Source organism: Dermacentor albipictus, chromosome 8 (assembly GCF_038994185.2).
Source record: "Dermacentor albipictus isolate Rhodes 1998 colony chromosome 8, USDA_Dalb.pri_finalv2, whole genome shotgun sequence".
NCBI lineage: Eukaryota > Metazoa > Arthropoda > Arachnida > Ixodida > Ixodidae > Dermacentor > Dermacentor albipictus.
The window spans coordinates 100,899,701-100,917,472 of record NC_091828.1 but is presented as its reverse complement, the minus strand read 5'-3'; the positions used below and the strand labels follow the sequence as shown (position 1 = coordinate 100,917,472).

The 17,772-nt window shown below is 48.6% G+C and overlaps 1 protein-coding gene across 2 annotated transcripts in view; it reads right to left on the bottom strand.

Moving 5' to 3' along the window:
- Positions 1 to 17,772, bottom strand: part of Ca-alpha1T (Ca[2+]-channel protein alpha[[1]] subunit T) — a 101,059-nt gene that overhangs the window by 64,558 nt on the left and 18,729 nt on the right. For both annotated transcript variants that reach the window (XM_065446411.2, XM_065446414.2), the window contains 7 exons: positions 15,735 to 15,922; positions 13,218 to 13,439; positions 12,596 to 12,889; positions 10,339 to 10,757; positions 8,604 to 8,755; positions 5,997 to 6,182; positions 861 to 978 (listed from right to left, as the gene is read on the bottom strand). In XM_065446411.2, the coding sequence (XP_065302483.1) occupies positions 861 to 978; positions 5,997 to 6,182; positions 8,604 to 8,755; positions 10,339 to 10,757; positions 12,596 to 12,889; positions 13,218 to 13,439; positions 15,735 to 15,922 (1,579 nt within the window). The remainder of the gene's footprint in view (positions 1 to 860; positions 979 to 5,996; positions 6,183 to 8,603; positions 8,756 to 10,338; positions 10,758 to 12,595; positions 12,890 to 13,217; positions 13,440 to 15,734; positions 15,923 to 17,772) is intronic.

Below are 17,772 nucleotides of genomic sequence, written 5' to 3'. Positions count from 1 at the left end.
TAATGGCTTAGCTACATTGTGATCTGTGCTCCTTTTACTTATTTTTTGGTGTTGACACACAGTTTGTAAAACGGATGTTACCGCAATGTGGCACTGTAGGATGCTATGCCAATTTCATACATGTTCTGCCAATTAGATACGTGACAATTCCTGGCAGATCTTGTGCATGGTGCAAGATTTGAGATCTGGATTTCACGTTATTAATGTTGCAGAGTTGAAAAGCCCGGAAGCTGTGGCATCCTGACTGCTAATTATTAAAAAAAATCCAGGGGAAATTGAGGATACATACTGCACTTTAAGAATACCAGACTGTGAGTGTTATGGTGCTAAATTTTCAGCGGACTAATCGTAACTCTTGTAAATGTTGATCTTGCGGGGTATTGTGCCAATCTCGGCAGCGTTGCCGAGTCTGTCGCGAGCCCTCGTGAGTGCGCTTCCAGGGCAGTTCTCTACGGTGAATTTCGTACGCACTTTGAAGTGTTCCGTGTACTTTAGTGTGTCAGCTACTGGAGTGAACCACCCGAATAATAATAACAAGCTAACCACGAGTACCGGGAACACCGTGATCCATAGCATCGCCAGATGGATGCAGCGCGAGAGCACTGCAGTTGTGCCCACCTACTGGGAAGGCTGGTCAAGGTACGTATAGCGGGTGTCCCACCCCACGCATGACTATGGCTCTGACACTCTGGGCGACGGCTTTCACCGCAGCAACCTCTCTGGGCTCTCACCACCTGATTGTCTCCTCTTGGGTGGCTTGCCGACCTCCTCTCCCAATGGCAATTGAGATAGTTTAGACAGACAAGAACAAAAAAAGAAAAAAAAGATAAAAAGGAGGAGAAGATGCTTTACAGGTGTACCTGGAAAACGGTAACTAGTGCCCAGAGGAGGGAGTCAAAGTTCTTGCGATCGCACTGCACGGTCCCATCAGGTTCCTTGACACAGAATTTGCAGCCGAAAAGGTTCATGCCCAGAACGCTGCAAGGAGGTACAGTGTTGCGCGCGGGGCGCGCACAACACGCGACGTCACACTTTTGGCCACCTACATGGCCTTTGTTTATTGTGAGTGGGAAATGGACTGTATCTTCAACATTGATGCACACTAGTGAGTTGGCGATACTGTGCTATATATGTACGCATAGTATGTGCAATAGGCACTCGACACGGCTGCCACATGTACCTAGGAATAGCTATGCATAAAAGGAAGTTGTATACGTATGTAGAATTGAACTGAGCTCTGTGGGACATGGTTATGGTGGTATAAGTATAATGTAAAACAGTGAAGTATAATATATGTCTGAGCAAATCATGTATCATCTACTAGGCAAATGTATTTAATGTAATGATTTTACACTGATCCACGAATTTGGATTGCTCAAAGACATCATAAGCATTGGCTGGTATCTCAAATATCCATTTAAAGGTCTTTGTTAAAATTATCTGAGGATATGTGTCACCACAAAGAGCCAAAATATGAAAAAAAGAGCACTTAGACTGACGCTTAGCGCTGCAGAAACGTATTTGACTTTGTCTTTGTAGTTAAGTTCTTTTTTGCGTTTCTTTACAAACTACAGAAGCGAGACACATTTCTTGCAGCTACATTAGAATTGGGGACACATTTCAAGCCATATCATAAGGCAGCCTCATATCAATGGGCAATAACTCCTAACACGATTCTTAGCTTATAGCATGCAAGAAAATGTGTTGAAGCATGTGGTGCTTTTAAATACCAAGCAAACAATTTGGTAGCAAAGTGTACTTGCTTATATTGCCAGTTTAACGGCGGGATGACCATCCTATACAGTTTCTCTTTAAACAAGGGAAGCAGCCTCAATGACACTGCTTAACATGATGAGCACCCCGATATTGGAGAGTGTAGTAAACGCAGAATAAACAGGGCAAATGCGCAGCCTGTCAACAAAAGAAGTATAGGGCTGCTCGCATCAAAACTCTGCGTGAAGATGTGCGATATGAAACGCTTTGAAAGGCAATCGAATGAGGCCCAGGATTCAGCTATATGTTGAGTTGCGCTACGTTGAGAATTACGGGCAGCCGCAGAGAAGTGATAGGAGCAGGAATGGCGTGAGTGGCGAAAGCGCGCGGCCCAGCGAGGCCCACCCTTAGGAGTGAAAAAGCGTAGTGGGAAGGTCTGTATACAGCCAAGGAGATAGGTGGGTTCAACATCAACGTGCAGTGGAGTGGTTCAGAAAGATAAAGCAGCCCTCATGCTCACACATATCGTCAGTTGTTCGAATGATGTGTCTACAGCAGCATAATTTCCACACATAAATATTTTGGCAATCTATAGGTAGCGCGTGTGCCGTTATGCCAAGAAAACATCAGTAAGGATGACCTAAAACATGTCCAGTGCGAGGTTTAAAAATGTGGAACTAACTAAAGACTACGAACGACCAACATACGTGCTTCCAAAATGCTTCTGATGCCTCTAAGGTAACCATGAACGTTTGAATAAGGTGCTGATACAACAAGCGTATAACATAACGATGCTAGTCCAAATATTTGGTTACCCGCCGTGGTTGCTCAGTGGCTATGGTGTTGGGCTGCTGAGCACGAGGTCGCGGGATCGAATCCCGGCCACGGCGGCCGCATTTCGATGGGGGCGAAATGCGAAAACACCCGTGTGCTTAGATTTAGGTGCACGTTAAAGAACCCCAGGTGGTCAAAATTTCCGGAGTCCTCCACTACCGCGTGCCTCATAATCAGAAAGTGGTTTTGGCACGTAAAACCCCAAATATTATTATTATTAAATATTTGGTAAATTTTTTTGGGAGCAACTGTTTACTTCTTAACCAGCCAAACAAATACCACTTGAAATTTCACTCTGAGCGCTATAAGTACCTGAGAACTTGTGTAATCTCACATATCGTGTTGCATATTCGTTTACGTAAATGCTATCCTTGATAAATGGAATTTGCATGCCTATTATAGACACACCAAGCGAACGATGGAAAAACCAAATCTCCCTGAAGTGTGTGCGCATGAGTGTGCTTTTCGAAGCCATGTACATTGAGGCACCTAGGTTTGTGTCTCGTGAATGCAGGCAGCAAGGATTTGTACACTGTGGTGAGAGTGTGAGGTGAAATAAGGAAAAAGAAACAAAGAAAGCAGAGATAATCTGTCTGTTCCATGGGTCCCGAGTCGTGCTTGCAAGTCTGTTGTGCACGTGACGTCAGTTGGTTGTGGTCTGCTGCTGCTGCGCCGAGTGACCGTGTCGGGTGAACCCACCCGTGCCAATACAGTTGACTCCCTTCAGGGCAAACACACTTTTTCTTGTTCATTTTACAACAAGCTGAGCTCAACTGCAATGCTCCGGATCTATGACAATTCTAAATGTGCAGCTTATCAGAGGTGTAGCCTTAACAAAGGGAGTCCATTAAGAAGAGTTTCCTAAATGGACTCGGTACAGGGTGTAAAAAGGGAGTCTACAGTATGCGGCCCACATCACACGTGGCGCAAACACTTCTAATTTGGGAGTCCATTAAGAAAAGCCCTTAAAGGAAGTACTCTCTCTGCAGGGTGTAAAATGGGAGTCTACAGTATATGGCTCACATCACACGTGGCGCAAACACTTCTAATTTAGGAGTCCATTAAGAAAAGCCCTCAAAGGAAGTACTCTCTCTGCAGGGTGTAAAACGGGAGTCTACAGTATATGGCTCACATCACACGTGGCGCAAACACTTCTAATTTGGGAGTCCATTAAGAAGAGCCCCTAAAGGAAGTACTCTCTCTGCAGGGTGTAAAAAGGGAGTCTACAGTATATGGCCCACATAACACGTGGCGCAAACACTTCTATTGCACAAATTTTTTCATCTATGAATAAATGCTTGAGTGCATAAAATGCGGGTGGCAGACTGAAGCGTATCAGAAGCGATAAATGCATGAGCTGTTAAGTAAATGCACTGATGTGAAATAACACGAAGAACTACAGGATTTGTGATGGCATCAAATGTGATGCAGGGTGTGCACTGTTTCTGCAAGAAAGCAACAGGCCATGCTCCTAGCTATGATGAAAAGTCAGTTTTGTTCCGGCAAGGTTTCAACTAATATGTACGTTGAACTCAGCTAATAAAATCTGGAATGGTGTGTCATGTGTAACTTTGAATTATATGTTTTTCACTCTATTTGTAATGTAATTTAATTGTGGCAACTAGAATGTATGACACTATAGTTATCATGGTTAGCCCTAAAAACAAAAAGTCTAGCCATCATGTCTAACAGTACTCAGGAACAATAACATTGCACTACCACTTGTCCGAAGCACAGTTGCAATCATCGAAAATTAGACACAAACCACTAACCTATGCATCACACTTCTGCATCGAAATTAAGAGGTTTCCAAATCAGAAAGACAAGCGACACAGATCAAGTGACCTACTAAAAGGACAGAGGTACAAAGCTTGATTTTTTTCACATGGGAAATCCGTCTATGTGTTGAACTACACCTCTCCGTACGTGCTATTACCCAACACCATAGTTTCTCAGGGATGCTCATACACTTGCCATTGTGGGTGTTGGTGCAGAAGGGCAGTACGCTAAATTTTGAGATATCATATGGCGAGCATTGAGCGCAATAGTATTTGTGGGGTTCGAAATGGTGGGCAGTATGTTGTGTTGTTTGCATGCAATGAAGACTGGATGTAGCTTGGCCTGAAACGTTGTCAGAAAATTTGGATGTAAAGTTTACAGCGATCAAGGGTGTGCTCATAAAGATTGCGTATCACTCCAGGTCGTACGCCTTTATGTTTACCCGAATCGTGGTACAATATTGGGCCATGCTACGATCAAGTTGACTTACACGACTGTTTGTGTCTCAACGTAGTGTTGTACGGTTTTAATGGTTATGGTCATAAATGCTTGGAAATGTTTGAGATACCGTACACGGTTTGTGAACTTTTGACGCTGACTGTATGTGCTGTGTGTGGATCTTGTTGGACGTTAGAATGGTGCGCAAAAGTTGTGGCTGAGTAAAGGTGCGCACATTCCGGAGCTGCTAATTTGCACAGTGCAAAATAAACATGCATATGCATGTTAACAGTGACGAAGCTGCTGCACTAGCCTGGTGCTCCCTGGCGCACTGACGAAGGCAGTGATACTCAGGCTACTCTGGTTGAATCTGCATGCGTAGCTATTTCTTTGGGATTAATGTTGCTACTACAAAAAGGCACACTATGTCTGGGGTGAACTGCTAACAATAAGACTCAGGACTCACAATGAAGATACAAAATAAGATCCCACATTTTCCAGCATATAAGTCGGCACCAGTTTAACCTGCTCTTCGCATTACATTCCTCGAAACGACGAGAAAGCAAGAAGTCTGCACCTATGACTTCTAAAACGACGTTCAACTTTTCTAAAAGCGACCCTTTACAATTGTCAATACCAAATGAAGCAACGGCAGGAATTTTGTTTCCTAAATCAAGTCAGCATCATCGTTTTCGCGGCTGCCGTCTATCAATGTTCGATGCGGCTTCACGGCAGGCATCTTACATTGCCGCAATGTCGCATTTTAAGACTAAATTCGCGTATAAGTTGCACGCCAACCAGCTTTGTAGCAAAATTTCTTGAATTTTCGAGGTATGTTACCCACGCGAAAATACGGCAGCATCAATTGTTCTGCGCAGTTTTCACCTGTTTCCACTGTTGAAGTCACGTTAACTGCAACGACACGGCCCGCACGCTAATAGTAAAGATTTCAAAGTTTATCCGGGACCTCATTATTTGTCTATTGGTCACTTTAAGGAGTCATATGTGACATCTAGCGCGACGTCTTAGTTAAGTGATGGGCATGCTGCCCTCTCACTCAGAGAACCACCGCGCGCTGAAATGTGATCGATCGAGAATTCGGCCTCAACTAGCTGTGTACCGCACTAACGCATTACGTGAGCTGTTCGGTTCAAGTGTGGTGTTACGAAATCAGTTGAATAAAGACACAATTCTACGAGAGTAGTAATGACAAAGTGAAGTTCTTGCCTTACCTAAAGATGAAAATAAACAATATCAGAAGAGCGAAGAACACGGCCACGTTGTCCATTGTCCGCAGCATGATGAAGAGTTGTCGTCGCAGCGCCGGCATAAACCGGACAAGCTTGAGGATCCGCAAAAGTCGAAACGTCCGCAGCACCGAGAGACCACTCCCACTGCTCTGGCAGAGCTCCACTATGCTGCCGTCGGACAGGAGAAAAGAGAGCGGGGAGGGGGCGTAATTGGAATCTGCACCATAGCTGTGCAGCTGCGCTTATCGTCGGTAATGAGCACACACTTTGTACTCACATTCATCGTCCCCTTACCGCCTTGCTTTCTTTCTTTTTTTCCAAGTCGATTCTTTTTCTAAGTGCGATCAAAACTCGTATCTTCTCTCTCCATTGCTTTCTCTCCCCATGCCCCTATCCACGTGTAGGGTAGCAGACCGGACAAAGTCTAGTCAACCTCACTGCCCTTTCAGTCCTCACTATCTTTCCCTCTCCCTTTTTCTACCTTTCACTCTATGTGAAATACGAAGCCTCTGATTTACCCTAGTATTACAGAAAGTTACTCCACTGGACTGTTCTACCTCAAGTCAGAAACGTGGATGGTAGTGCCGCCCTTCGTCTCAAGTGGTCGCGACTCTGCTATGACTGCGGCCTCTGAGATCTGCTGCGATCTCGGAGGTCATGCAGTGACACTTCGTGGCGATTTCCTTGTAGCCATGCATTTCAGCGCGAACCCGAATGCGTTGGAGATGAGTCGTGCTTGTCCGGAAACTCGTAGTTGTAAGGAGTCACTGTTGATTGAGTGTTGCCTAAATGCAGTTGTGCCCGCCATCCGAGGGGCGGCACTGAGTTCCACTCGTCGAGGAAGTGCTTTCTTTCTTTCTTTCTTTCTTTCTTTCTTTCTTTCTTTCTTTCTTTCTTTCTTTCTTTCTTTCTTTCTTTCTTTCTTTCTTTCTTTCTTTCTTTCTTTCTTTCTTTCTTTCCATTGCTAAAATACAATGACTTCGAGTCGACGGCCCGCTTGTGAGTTGCAAGATTTCTCGGCTGACATCTCCGCCTTTCGTCCATCGCGAAATCTTTCTCTCCCTCTTTCTGATGTAACACATGCCACTTGTGTCAGAAGACAAAGCATACTTCGCTGCTGGACAATTAAGAAAAATTATCATTACCATCGTTACTCACCACGGGGGCGCATCTAACGGACAGAGCGTCGCAAGCTATTATATGATCTACACACGAGGAAGCACTCCATGTCCTAATGGTGCAATAGCACGCAAGGCTAAGGGCCGACTTATGCTCAAATCGCACACCGCACAACGCGCCTGCCGCAGGCATGCGGCCAAGCAAAAAAACTTGCCGCACATAGGCCGCACACAGGTGCACACAGGTGCATAAATTCCAGTTTACACTGCTTGTTCGGACTCACTGTAAACCGAAATTTGCGCAAATATGTCGCACGACAAGCGCGCGGCAGGTGTGCGGTGCGGTGTGTGGTTTGAGCGCTGATCGGCCCTGTGCGAATACCAGAAGCAGGTTTCCGCTCAAGAAAGCTATTATTGCGGAGAAACCAGCTTCTAGGCATACAGAGTGCAGCGCGCGCGCACGCGCGCACGCACGCACGCACGCACGCACGGCAAATTAATTGTAGCGAGTTATGCAGGCGAAGATGCTTTCGCATCTGTGTTAACACATTTTTAATAAGGTTGCAAGTGCCAGACACGGACTATTACCTTAAAGGGACACTAAAGGCAAATATTAAGTCGATATAAAGTGATAGATTAGTGCTCGATAAGCTATAAGACGTCAAGATTATGGCGAGTACAGCCCTGACCGTCAAGAAATTGAGGTGAATGCAGGACATGATTAGAGACTCCCCTGGGACATTCAAGTACTTGCCCGATGACGAAAGCACTCCTCAGTTAAATTATGTCACTAGTACTCAACCACTCGTTGCGCAAAACATTCTTATGTTATAAGAGGAAATGAAATCCTATTTGTCCATTTATATTTCATTTTTAGAAAAAAGAACTCATTGAAATTACCCTTGATAAGGACGCGGGCGGTCGGAAGGTTTCGTTATCGCTCGACTCCGCACCGCCCACGTTTTCGCGTTTGAGTTTTTTCGTTATGGTGTGGTGCTGCGCTGGTTTTTCTGGCTCGCGAAACTCGCACAAACTGTAAGTAGCAGAGAAGTGCACTTCCATGTGATGTCGTGGGATGCCCGGATGGGCTATGCCACTTCACCAAAAAGTAGCTGCAGCGGTGAATTCACCGCTATGTCTTGGCTCGGTACTGCCGTCTGTCGGATGCCGTTTTACTCACCGACGGCAGCAAAGGGCGGTGGTGGCCTATGCAACGTCACCGCTCCCTCGGTTTGGTGGCGGGACATTTGAATTTCGGAGAAGGTATTTGGACCCTTTTCTCGTAAACCAAGTCTTTTCTTGGCACGAGACAAGCGTTGCGAGGTTTCTGGAATGGTACTTAAAGAGTCCGCGTCGACTTAGTATATGCCTTTAGTGTTTCCTATAAGGGCCATAGTCCAATGGGAGCAACGCAATGAAATGTCCAGCAGCCAAGCGTATATAGCGGCAGTAGAGAACAATATGCACTCACCTAAGGATGACAATGACACCATCGAAGAGGTTGAACCCGCTGCTGATGTAAGAGAGGAATCCCTCAGCAAGAATTTTGAGCAACATTTCCAGGCCAAAGATGCCTGTGAAGATGAGGTTGCTGATTTCCACAGCCAGGGTCAATTCTTGTGGCTGCAAGAAAGACGGCGCCCACCGTTACCATTGTTGACGGATGGGGGCCTTTTGGTTATCATCTCAAATGTCACACGCAGTTATTAAAATACTTCGTTGGTCGACAAAACAGAGAGAAAAGAAAAATGAAGAGCACACTCTAGTGACTCCTTCATTCTCTTAATTCAGTTGCTGCGAACACAAGTCTGAAACGTGCAGTAAGTAGACTATAAGAACACAATTATGTGCACGTACTTGTAAAACCAAGCCACGCAACTACCCGAGCTGCCCAAGCTGCAAAGGTTGTTCCTACAAATCTTCTTAAGTTCCTTACTATTGTTATTGTTATTATTATTTTTATCATTATCATAATGGACGGTCTCTTTTCGAGTTTCCGAGACTGCGCTGTTTTCTCATTGACGTTTTCAACGAGCTCACATACGTTCCCACACTTCTGCTCGTCAGTACCTCACACCGACTGTGACGGGGCTCTTTCCATCTTTTGGTCACTGCGCATCGTTCTGCGCAGCTACCCTTCTGTGGGGCGCGCCTCTGACGTCACGACTCAGCATTTGCGGCCCAGATGCGATTGTTGCGAACGGACTCTCTTAGTCCGTTTTTAACTCTAGTATGCCGCTCGCAGTAAAAGAAAAAGTACTTTGACAAAAGTATAAAGAGAAGAAACTGGTACATACAAGGTAAATGCGAAGACATATTAACCAAAGCCACCACCTGACTACTCTATTCCTGCAACATGCCTTGAATTATAATTGAAATCGCATTATATAATGTAGCAGCTACATATTAGACACATCTCCATAGCTTAATTCTCATGGTATTTCGTCGGTTAAGAAACAAAAAAAAAAAAAACGTTCGCGTGGAATACTTGGACATAAGTTTGTCAACGGACGGCTCCAATACTTTATAATGACTAACAAAGTTTTTCCCCACATTTCCACCCCATTTCCTTGTAGATACTACTAAAGACCCACAACAAATTATGGCACATTTGCGACCAATTTCTCAGGCACGTTAGTACAATATTTATTACCATCTAATCGTAAGGTACCACCTTACTTATATGTGTTTAAATCTTATCTTCGTAAGTTTTCTTTACCCGATGTAACGCATTCCACCGTTTACCGTATGCGACAGCAATAGTTTTATGTTATTAGAATAAAATCTTTCGCGCTAGCTATACTGACTCCAGAAATACACTGTCTTTCGTAATTACGCACAGTTGCTCCGTAATGAGGCTTTCTCGACATTAATACCAACGAGATGTCCACTGTACAGTATGCTGACTCTGGGACCTCCCTTTGTACGTACGCAAAATCCTCGATTCGTAACGTTATCATATGTGCGAAATTCCAGACGGTTATACTTTGTACATTGTTCTTATTAGACTCTTGCGCGCACAATGACAGGACAGGAATGAAAGCCAGTTGAAGTTTGCGCATTTTGTGTGTCCCTTCTTCGTTCGGCGTCCTGTCTTTGTGCGCGCAAAAGCCCAATAAGAACCATGTACAATCAACTTGCAACCAAAACGTAACGCGTTTGAGTACCTTGTAGGCCTGCACGCGTGCTGGGGACAACCCACCCACCTGGTCATGGTATTCGATGCCCATGCTCAGCGTGTTGACCAGGATGGCCGTGAGGATGCCCCTCTGGAAGTACTGGTGCCCCACCAGGCGCCTGAGCTGGGCCTGGCGCGCCTTCCAGAAGCGGCAGCAGGGGCCCTGGTAGCGAACCCGGGCCGTGCCGCTGCCGGAGAGCTCGTCCTCGTACTCGGAGTACCACGACTCTTCCTCGTCCTCCGTCCCGCTGGAGGACGTGTACGACGCGTTCTCGTCGTCGTGCTGGTGGTGACGGTGGCGGTGGTGATGGTGCCGCGAGCACGAGGACGAGGAGGAGGATGCGGACGATGAACCCGACGACGGGGGCGGGGAGTCGTTGGCGCGCCGGTGACGCGATGGCCCGTGGGAATGGAAGGTCAGCTGCGGTGCTGAGTAATGCTTCGTACCTGCGGCGAGAAATTGGATCACATTCGGTGGCGGAACAGCTGCGCCAATTGCGCCAAACTGCGGCGAGGGCGGGCATCTGAGTCAGCCTGCGCCATAACGGCAATTTAGTGGGAAATTGCGCCGGCCCTTCGCCAAAGGATGCTTAAAAATGAATACTTCCTCCCATCGATGCTTCGCAGTTAATACAACTTGAATCAAAATCAACAGTATGCTATTATTATCATAAAAGGAAGCAGAGTCCCGTTCATAGAGTTTCGCACTATAGCGACAAACTGTATGCGTGGTACCACGCAGTTTGCCGAAGTAAGATGTCACATTCTAGGATTAAAGTTAAGCTTTTTCGGTGTTTATGGGTGATAGCGGGGCTTTGCAAAATAGCCGCTGTGATCCTAATCACACGTGGTGCATATTTGAAATGGTATTAGTCAATTAGGTCGAATGTGGTACACGGCGAGATGGGTGACGCCATGCTTTGCTGGGACAAATGTTTTGCCTCGACCTTGGGTCGCTGCATTATTTCCGTGAAATTGTCGTGGACGCAAACGCGAAACCCAGTTTGCGTATCGCGCATGCACAGTGGTGCTGACGCTATTTATTTTTTTTCTTGCGGCTGCAAAACCTTTGCGGCCCCCATTCGAAAACTACCTAATGTACATAGCATGAAATGAGCATATTGCTTTAAGTGATGTTCAGCATGCAGGCGCACGTGCTGATCGGTTTTGCGCTGAGCCTTTGCGCACAAGCCGTGACTGCCGCATTGTTTTGCATCCTGGGTTAATAAACACGCGTTTGTTGTGGTGTCTTCACTGCGCCATATTGACAAACCCGGCCGTTGCGCCCTTTCTGCGTCACGGTGTCGAGGAGCGTCACGTCCTTTCGTGACCGCGCTTGCAGGGTAAGCCTCGCGCAGACCCGTCTCTCTCCACAACACATCGACTATATCAGTTAAAATTTGCATGTTACATAATAAGCACACGTGCATTGTACTCTGCGCCAAAAGTGCTTGCTGCTGTGCCAGATCGGATTTTTGGCCTGCGCCAGGACCTGCGCCGATAGGTGAGATGGCTGTTCCCCCACTGGAGCAGATTACTTTTACTCTAGCTCACAGGGTGTGTCGCGGCGATCCTGTATGCTATTAGAACCACGGAGTATTACAACCATGGAGGAAAGAACTAAACCGGGAGGAGAGCATTGCGTCACTGAGCCAGCCTTGGCAAGTCAACTCTCTGTGAAGCCATTCCCTTCGCTTTTTTTTCCCTCGAGGAGTCCGCCCGACACGTGTCCTCTGAGAGTCAGCGCACTGGTGGTGAATTCTTTGGTTCCAAGTAGTTTTGAATCAACGTGCCCTCGTTCGGCTGCTCTGCCGGGGCTCTGCCGGCAGAGCGAAAGCCCTAAAACCTACCACGTGCTCTGACGTGAAGGTGACCTGTTGGGCCGACTCACTTGGCTTCATTCGTGTTGCGCATGCGCGGCTCTGCATCGCTTGGATTCATCTTGGCTGGTTGGATGTCTTCCCGTTAACCTCCCTGCCTTTCGCCTCTCATTGTCGTTAAAGAGTTGCTTATGAAGGTGTCGCGTTGACACGCAAGTGCAGCCTGAAATGAAACTGTATTACCAGGAGACCATCACTGACGCGCGCCTTCAAGCTTGTTTTGGTTTACACGTTCGCGACGGAAAGCGTTAAAACCCCCTCGCTCTGGTTACGGATCACACGTTTCCCGGATAATACGTTTTCGGCCGCAGCTTAGGAGGCAGGAAAAAATGTGTTTCAGGACGCGTCAGCAAGGCGAAACCGCGCAAAACGTTGAGACGAACTGCGCGTGCGTCACCGTCCCACCTTTACTGAGCGTAGAGTAGAACCGGTGCATGGCAAAGTTGCTGGCAAAGCTCGCGGCCAGCGCGGCGCTCTGGGCCCCGCTGAAGGCGAGCAGCTCGGCGCAAGTCAGCGTGGCGCCCCCGCTGGTCGTCGGCAGGTGGTGGGACGACGAAGAACCGCTGGCGACCGAACCGAGCGGTCTCAGCTCGGTGCTGCCTTCGGGCGTCACCGGCGCTTGGAGGGAGACGCTCTTCCCCGAGCAGGCCCTCGTGGAGCCGGGCTGTTCGATCAGCACCGGTGGTGTTGTGCACGGCCCTGCGCGTACGGTCGCGATCGTTGAGCAGGATGAGCTCAAGACCGCAACTTTTCTTGTTGGGCAGCGTTGGTGATCTGTTGCCCTTTGTGCCAATATATATATTTTTTTGCGGAGGCAGGAGCGTGGCCGGTGCGTGAGGGCGCGTACCAATTCTCTTTAGACGCAGAAATGACACGGGCAAATTTACTGTGCTGTTCACTGACCGCTTCACATAGATTGCAACATGTGTGTTCGATCTGCCTAAATTTTCCTGGCCGGGTTGTGTGTATCTGTGTATTTGTCATAGACAAATGACAAATACACAGATGTGCCCGAAAGGCTGCGTACCTGGCGCGCTGTTGCCGGAGTTGCCGGCGTTGACCCTGAGGCAGGAGGGCCTCCTGGGCGACGAGGCCAGGTCGACGTCCGAGACCTCGGGACTGGCGTGAGGAGGAACGGCCAGCATGTGGCAGCACTCGGTCGCCGCTGCCTCGTCGCACGCCTCCTCGAACAACGCCGGCAGCGCCGCCGCCGACGAAGCGGGAGACGACGAACACGAGGTGCCAGACTCTGCGCCGGCGCAGAGAGAGAGAGTAAACATTTATTTCGCAAAGCAAGTAGAAAAACTGGAGGGCGCTTAAGCTTCGCCTTCAAGAGTGGAACGCGACAGCGTTCCCGTCGACCCGCCAAGGGATGTAAGACAATGGGCTACGGCGCAGTGACTACGCGCCCCGCATCGGACGCGGTGAGCGTCGAGCAACGCAGCGTTCGGCGCGGCAACGAAATGTGCGCCTGAGAAAGCGACGCACGCCTGAGCCTTAGAAACAGCTCGTTTCTAAGGCAACACCGCATTCATTAGAGGCGCGTTTGTACCGCTTTGAAGCATCGAACTCGTGGCTCAGTGGTAGCGCCTCCGTCTCACACTCCGGAGACCCTGGTTCGATTCCCACCCAGCCCATCTTGCAAGTTGTTTTTTATTCATCAAGTGCCTGCTGGGATTTATCGCTCACTGCCAACGCCGCCGACGCCGACACCGACGCCGACGACACCGGCTTTTCTGCGACACGCGCTCCTTAACGCTATCGCGTTAAAATTTCCTCGATGAGTGGGGCCCTCAGTCCAGGGCTCCATTGCCATGCGCGACTTCGCGAGCCCGCTGGATCAGCCGTTGCTGTTCCTGCTGGCTTGTGCTGAGTAGCGCAGACTCCCAAGAGGAAAGGGTAGGGTTGGGTATACGAGGAACACCTGAAGGGTTAGGGCATTCCCATATGGAGTGATACACCGTGGGTTTGGCCCCACAGTGGGGACGATAGGACCAATTCCTTTCCTTGTCTCCGGCGCAGAAGTTCGCGGAGTTCCGGTAAAGAAATCTGCGCGCTCCGCGGAAACCGGCGTTCAGTGGGTGCGTTCCAATTCCGGCAAGCATCCGAGACAGTCTACGTAGACAGCTAAGGAACAGCCGAGACATCTTCGAGGCTATGTAATGGAACGCGTTTCTAGCCGTCTGGAAGATGTCTGGAAGACGTATAGAAGACGGTTCTGCGACGTGACGCCACATCGCGGTGACACGAAAGAGTTGAGAAAAGCACACATTGTTTCCGTATTTTAAGCCTTTGCGCCTGCAAACCTATGAAAAAAAAAACGATGTAGCTTACATTAAGGGTGGAGGACAGCGTGCCTACGTTTTCTTGTGCGCAGACAACCTTTCTGTCGGCTTTCCAAGCGTCCTATCAGCCGCCATATTGTTTGGACCGGAAAGTAGCCTGCACCGTTTTTGACTTCGATGCTGTCTTCGCGAAGCTGTCTACTTTGACGTCTTCGTGAAAATTTGAACGAGACTTAAGATGGCCACTGTCCTCTTAGCCGTCTACTTTGCCGTCTGCGGCAAGTATGGGAACAAAGCCAGTGTGATCGACTCCTCGACACCTCAACAGTATTTACTTTGGGATAATTTCAACATTCAAGGAAGTACGTGTCAGGTCAGTGCTAAATCAGATGCGGTGCACGGAAACCCCTCTGTGTGCACGGTGATATAAACCTAGGGAAGCGAAGGCCCCATTAGTAGGTACTCCGACACAATTTCGATATTTGTTATTTTCGGTGGGTGAAGAATGGCTGGTATGGCGCCTAGTGCAAATATCCATTAGACCTTCAGTTTAAATTCGAGTTGGCCTGACCGCTTAAATGCGGATCGAGTTTTACTCTAGGACGTGGACGATCCTGTCAACCGGCGCTCGAAATGTGGGAGGACGTGAAAGTCGTTAAGTTCTAGTGACTCTGTCCTGACTTGTATGTATACAAGGCCCAGGGCAAATTAACAATGGCTGGGTTTCTGAATGAGCATGACGGGTAATGCAAAATTTATATTCTCCACACCTTTAGTTTTGCACGGTGGCGTATAGAACATTTAGATCGGACTGCAGAAGCAGAAGGACTTTGCGCTCATACACTACGATGAGCACACATGATTCGAATTCGGGGGCGTCGGTTCTTTTTCTCGCATGCTATAAAACGAACAGAATGGTTTACTTTTCGTTTCTGCAGAAAGGAACAAAGATTAGACAAATAATAACAAAATTTATGTTGGTGTGTTTCTCACATTTCTTTGAGGCAATGGCTATGTCAAAAGGAAGAGGGTGGGAGAAAAACGCGGAAACGTACCGGTATGTCAGTGGCACCGAAAGGTTTAGGAAAGCGGCCTCGGGCTGATTCTTCAGAGGGCACACGCTAGCTTGTGAGACATCGGAAAATAGACTAAAAGATTTCCCTAGGGACGAGGGCGATCGGCTCGTTAAAACTGGTTCATTTCGACCAGAAATTAGCGTCACTTGGTCGTTGTTAGGTTGCAGGGCACGAGCGACGTACCAGACGAGCAGTGGCTGCGGCATTCGTCCAGAGGGCAGCCGTCGTCTGCACGGTGTCGAGACGAGTGGGTGCGGACCCGCATGGCGGATACCGGAGAGATGGTGCCATCCAGCCCCGCTAGCTGCGCTTCCGGATGGCTGCGTGGGAGGGCCCGGCGACGCTTCCGCCTCCTGTACCATCGTAGGAACCTGCGGATGGACAATCGCGAAGAGTAAGCAAAAGAAAAAATATTTATGAAGTGCCTTCTGGGATTTATCGTTCACGGCCAACGCCGCTGACGCCGACACCGACGCCGACGACACCGGCTTTTCTGCGACACGAGCTCCTTAACGCTGTCGCGTTAAAAAGGAGACAGGTGTAAGGTAACCTGCGTGTTCAGCGCCGCGGCACCTCGGAACCGCGCTGCGCTTTGAGAGGCAGGGCGACAGTTCGACATCGCGCGTGCAGATTTGTGAGGATTCGTTCGAACTCTCCACGCGCGTATTGAGTGGTTTGCCGTTCTCTTTTGTCAAAATTGGTGCCGCTATGCTGTTCAACGCGCGACGGGTCCTGCGGTGTGATCACGTGGGTTAGCGACGCGCACAAGCCCGTCACCGTGAATGGTCTCGTGGGTGAATCGCGTTCTGACCAGTTCTCCGGGGAAGGAGAGCGTTCCCATCTCGTTGTGCAAGGTTGTTCCCACTGTGGCATTCGCGTTCGCAACGCATGCAGGTGCAGACGGCACTGGGATATCGCGTTCCCGAGCAAAACCGAAGCACGCCTATAGGCGCTCTTGGGTTACTCGAAAATCGGCCGACCGCTCCCGGCAACTACGCGCTCGCGTACACGTCCACGCTGTCTTGTTTCCCTTCGATAACATTTAGTGCGTGCAGATCGTGGTAGACCCGCGGATTCGAATGCGACGAAATGACCGTGACCCAACTTTCATCGGCATATGCAGTTGCCGAGCGCAGTGACGCAGGCGCGCGTCGTTCCAGTGTTAGAGTTTCACACTAACACCGCCAGGGGGAAATCTGGCGCCACAGTCGCTGAACCGTATACCGTATAGACTCGTGTAAGGGCCGCACCACCAACTTGGCAGCCCAAAATTTGGAGCAAGAAATTTTAATCGGAGAACCAATCGCGTTCAACACCCCGATGCCAGGCGCGCGCGTCAGTGAATTTTCGTGCGTTGCGTACTTCCGCGTGCCGCTACTAGATGGCGAAAGCTGCGCGTTTAACTCTGATGCAGTGGTACACCCGGGGAGCGCAGTAGCCGCCAGCTGCGCCGGCACCATTTTGACCAAACGGTTCGGTCCCATGTAACGGCCGCACTTCGTCAAAATTGTGAAATAAAGTGTGGCCGTTACACGAGTCTGCACGGCAAGTTACATGTAAGGCTAGTTGTTGCTATGCAACGAAACTGCGACAAAAAATTCGCGTTAAAAACGTTAGTCATCAGAATCCACAGAGCCGCTTGATGAAAAAGGACGAAGTTTAGGTGATTTTCATGTACAGGACCCTGCGTATATTGCTTAAGGTTTGCAAAATAAAATTTACGCTTACCGCTGTACTGTTCTTGCTGAAGTTTTGTAGGAAGATCTAATTTCGGAGTCTACGTCGTTCAGTGAAACAGTTCTCACGGTTAGTTTCCTATTCTTCTAACGAAAAGAAATGCAACTTTGCCTTCGTTTATAGGGACGCGAGGTGCTGCCGAGACGGCGCAAGAAAAAATTTGTGTCGCCGCAAACCGGCAGCTACAGAAAGCAAGGGAGGGCTCCATGTTGTCCGCTTTTCTCGAACACGCGGCAGCCTTCCCTAAAACGATGCTTCCTGCAGTCGTCTTTTTCTTAAAAACCAGAAAATTAACTGTGGCAAGTGTTACACCCAAGGACGTAGACTCCAAAATGCGATCTTTTTGCAAGACCTTAGTAACAACAGCGCAATGGTAAGCGCAACATCTTTTTTTTTCGAACACGTTCAGCGAAAAGTGCATGACCCTGTACTGCATCGTTCCCATACTGACCAGCTGCACTAGCGCGCGGATGCATGCACTAGG